At 50.9% G+C, this 4,395-nt stretch overlaps 1 protein-coding gene across 1 annotated transcript; it reads right to left on the bottom strand.

Annotated features, from left to right (window-relative positions):
* On the bottom strand, window positions 1-3,942 carry LOC8081621 (probable ubiquitin-conjugating enzyme E2 23). Its single transcript, XM_021466144.1, has 6 exons — window positions 3,389-3,942; window positions 2,365-3,328; window positions 2,131-2,268; window positions 1,563-2,024; window positions 1,128-1,203; window positions 1-692 (listed from the first exon to the last, which is right to left on the bottom strand). The coding sequence occupies exons 1-6, from the start codon at window positions 3,940-3,942 to the stop codon at window positions 1-3; spliced, it is 2,886 nt and encodes a 961-aa protein (XP_021321819.1).

Genomic DNA, 4,395 nt, shown 5'->3' with positions numbered 1-4,395 from the left:
CTAGGCGTCGATACTTGCAAACGCGTCCACGAGCCGTGGCAAGACATTGAGCAGCGCAAGGCGGAATCCGGCTGAGCAGCAGCACGGTCGTGGCTCGCTACTACTACCGGCCTCCTCCGTGGGATTCCCCTCCTCGTCGAGCATGCCGACGAGGCAACCATCCCGCCGGTACGCCTCGCACGCCCGGATCACATACTGCCCACGGCGGCGAAAGTGGTCTCTGACGAACTCCTCGAATCCCGCCGGCGGCCGGCGCAGGAGGTGGAGCATGGTCTGGAGGCTCTGCAGGAAGGTGCTCTCACTGTAGGGCAGCTCGTTGCGTTGGCCCATCGTCGTGCCGGCCTCAGACCAGGCAGGCTCGTTGTAGTAGGGCAGGGCAGTGAGCACGAGGCCCTGGATGGAGACGACGACCTGGAGGACGGTGGATGCCTCCGGCGACCACAGCTCCGCTACGTCTTGCCCGCCGAAGGTGTTGAGCAGGCTCAGGCACACTGTGCCGGAAGGGTAGAGGTTAGGGTTCACGTGCAGGCCGAAAGACCGGTAGCTCACCAGCGGCGGCTCCGCGGGGTATGACGGCGGTAGCTGGACGTCGAAGAAGAATAGCCCGTCGTGGTATGGCGTCCCGCTCGCTCCTACCATTACCACTCGAAGAAGATCCATGCGGTCCTCGAACACCCGAACGTAGATTGTGTCTGCATGCATGTACGACGAGCAATTAAACCATTAGATATATATAGATAACAAACGTAAATAATGCTCAAATTAATATATAGTCGTTAATTTGTGATCAGTTTGATGATTTCCATGAATTCAAATCGATCCGTTAATTACTGAGTTCACTGCATAATTAATTACTGCTATTACTCTCTCTGAGTCGTTTATTAGGACAATGACATGGGCTCTAAAGCCCAAATTTGACTCCTTGTTTTTATAAAAAATATTTATCAAAAAGTGGTATATGTATATTTTTATGAAAATATTTTCAAGACAAATCTATTTATATGGTTTTCATATTTTCAAACTCAACAATCTAAAAGTTATTCATGATTTATATTCTCAATATTTGACTAAAAACTTATCCAAAACAACTTTCTTTATTTATAGGTATATATGGAGGGAGTATGTACCTGGCAAGTTGTTGTTCTCAAGAATTTTCCATTCTTTCTGCACCCTCTTCGTCCACTTCCTTTGTCCACCGGTTACCTGTAGTAACACATCGATCAGTTTGCAAAAAACAAGTTAGCAGTGAATCCTATAACATAATAGCACGTATGTATCACTGAAAAATTGAACCAATGCATGGAAGCGACGATACGAGCAATATTATAAATTATTTGAAACTGTGACAACTGTCCCTAAACTTATATAGATACGGAGTATATATAATTTATGAATAGCAAATAGAGTGGTAAAAGTAGCTAGTAGTTACCTATTTTTTGTGGGTAAAAGTTTCAATGGATAAGTTTTTTTTTTAGTAATAGACCGATCGACCTTTGTACTAATGCAACAGCATTTGTTATGCGTTGTGTTAAAAGTGAATAAGAGAAAAATAAATTAAGAACCTGCTTTGTGTTGTCGAGGTAATGGTGATCTGAAGGGCTTTGCTGCATAATCTCAAACTGCGGGAAGCGAAATGGCTTATCATCACCAACAGTGGCATCTGCCTCCATCTTGTCATCCATGGTAGAGCCAACGCCACCCTCGAGCTCCCCAACACCTCCATTGATGCCTGCCTCCGCAGTGGTGGTCTCCTTCACATCACCAGCATCGCCGACCACGTGTGTGGACATATTATTGATGCTCTTTGTGGCTGTAAGTTCTGTTCTTGACGCTTCTCCTTCCTTGAAACCAATTTTCAGATACATTCTGCCTTGTGCAAACACTTTACCAGCTAGCTGGAACACTGCCTTGATGATAACTTGGATCCGATTCATCCTCGTCATCGATGTACTACCATTGTCTTGGCTATCATCACTCTCGCTTCCAGAATCGTCACCACTTCCATCTCTGCCTGTGTTGTTGTCCTGAAATCAAAACAATTATCTCATATTATTTCATGATGATCAACGCGTGGGTAATGATTTGCATCAGAAATATATAGAAATTGGTGGATCAAGATAATACACATACATCAGCGACGACATTCTCTTGTGCGTCGTCAATAATGGCGTTGCTCATATCTCTGTCTTCGTCTACCCACTCACCTAATTCATCAAGGAGATCATCAATACATGGCTCCTTGATGATGGTTACCTCACGAAGCAGCACCTGAAATTGTTTTCTTCAAATGATGAGCTCCACAAGTTCAACTCGGAGAATAACCCTACCCAAAATATAACACACCTTAAAAAACAGAGAAATTACCTTGGACGTGTTGCCGTCACCCCATTTGACGTTGATGCACTGTGCTTCGTCACTAGAGATGTATTGCCCCACCCATGAAAGGTCATCAGCACTTGCATCACTAGTACTAGTAGACGACGGCGAGGGAAGCTGCCGGTGCCGCCGGACGACGATGTCTCCATAGAGAATCATATTAGAGTCGTCGTCGACCCTGCTGCTAACATCGTAGGCGCTCAACGTCTCCTCCTCCTTTTCGGACTCCAGCAGACCCCACGTCACGCGCACAGTCTTGTCCTTGTAGCTGTAGCCTCTGACGACGCCGACATTCTCCTCCTCCTCCTCCTCCTCCGGTGGCGCCTCCGTAGTCGTCGCCGGCGTTCTCCTGACGACGTGCTGCCCCGGGAAAAGCTCGTGGTCGGTCTCACCCTGACAGTCCACCACCGACGTCGACGGCAGGCCCCGCTGCCGCGTGCCGTCCTGCCACTCCACGTCCACCGTCGTGCGAGTGCTGGCCACCACCAACGGCCGCCGCCGCCGCCCCATGTCGTCGTCTAATGACCGCTGCCTCCATAGCCGCTGCCGCCACTCCCGGTACGCAGCCCTTCTTGTCGTCGTCGTCGTCACTCCACAGGCTGCGGCTCCAGACGATAGCTCCGGATCGTGATCGTCTGAAACGCCGGGGAAATTAGCAGCCGTCGCGCCGCCGCGAAAGAAGCACCGGTCACCCACGCCCCAGTATCTGTACTCTCGCGAGACGTTGCCGCGAAACAAGGTGAGGTCGCAAGGACTCTGCAGGTTCGGTGGTGTGGCGGTGTCCAGCTCCGACGACGATGCGAGCCAGTAGACGAGCACGCCGGTGGTCTCCACCCTGGACACGGTGCCCTCGCCGCCATGGTTGGGTTTCCAGTAGCCCTTGAGCCACCGGGACGCCCTGAGGACGCCCGGCGGGCCACCGACGCGCTGTCCCGGGTACAAATCTTTGTTCCTCGAGCCGTCCTTGTTCACGGTCCTCGCCGTTGTCCACAGCTCGCCGGTGTGCCCCCACGTGACCCTGCACTTGGCGCCGTCGTCGAACACCACGTCCACGTCGAGGCACACCTCCACGACGCAGCCCAGCCACACGCCGGCCTCCTCATCTTCCCCGGCGGCGGTCGTTGACACGACGTAGTCACCCACACAGAACTCGCCGCCGACGCGTCGCACCTCTGCCGGGGACACGGCCCTAGCGACGACAACCGGCGCCGTCGCGTTCTCGTCGTCGTTTCCGTTGCCATCTGCCGGTGATGGCAAGCGTGCCAGGTCGAGCTCCGTGGCGGTGCACATCACGATCCCCAGCTGGCCGCCAATGTCTGCCGACGACGCCACGACCATGCCGGGCTCCATGAAGCTCCGGTCGACAACATGTACGTCGCTGGCATTCACAGTTATCTTGCTGCCGTCGAGGCGCCGCACGCGGATCTTGCTAGGCCCTGGTCCGCCCTGCCCGAGCACCACCCCGCAGTGGTTGCCGTCGGCGGCCTCCGCCGCTGGGTTCGGGAGCGTGACAGTGTCTCCTCGGCAGATACTCTGCCCAACTGCGTCGTCGTATGCGCATGCCATTGTCATGTGTTTGGTTGTTTGTTGGATCAATCAATCCAATTGTTTTTGTTTAGGTTCAAAATTATGGTTTTGAAATTTATAGTGGCTTAAGTACGTGGTCAATTTTTGTAGTCGATCAATGATCTGGAATTAATAGTTTCCGTTCCGGAGATGTTGAGATGATCCGGGAGAGAGTTGGAGTCTTCCTTCACGTAACACGATCGACGCTGTTGTCCGGAAACAAGACGGGTCGAGTAGCTATTGGACGACATGCATGTAAGAAGGTCCTCTTCGGCAAGACAAATACAAAACCGTAATGGATTTTCTTTAAACAAAATTATTTTCATTGTAAATAATATTATGAATTTTTTTTGTCCAATAAACTACACACACCAGTACATCATTATTTTTCATTGTTTTTTCAAATAGCGAAATAAACCACAGCAAACAAGTATTCTGAATAAAAAAATATTT

The sequence above is a fragment of the Sorghum bicolor genome, chromosome 8 (genome assembly GCF_000003195.3).
Source record: "Sorghum bicolor cultivar BTx623 chromosome 8, Sorghum_bicolor_NCBIv3, whole genome shotgun sequence".
In the NCBI taxonomy this organism is placed as follows: domain Eukaryota; kingdom Viridiplantae; phylum Streptophyta; class Magnoliopsida; order Poales; family Poaceae; genus Sorghum; species Sorghum bicolor.
Note: the sequence above shows the minus strand (reverse complement) of the source record. Positions and strands in the feature narration are given on the sequence as shown.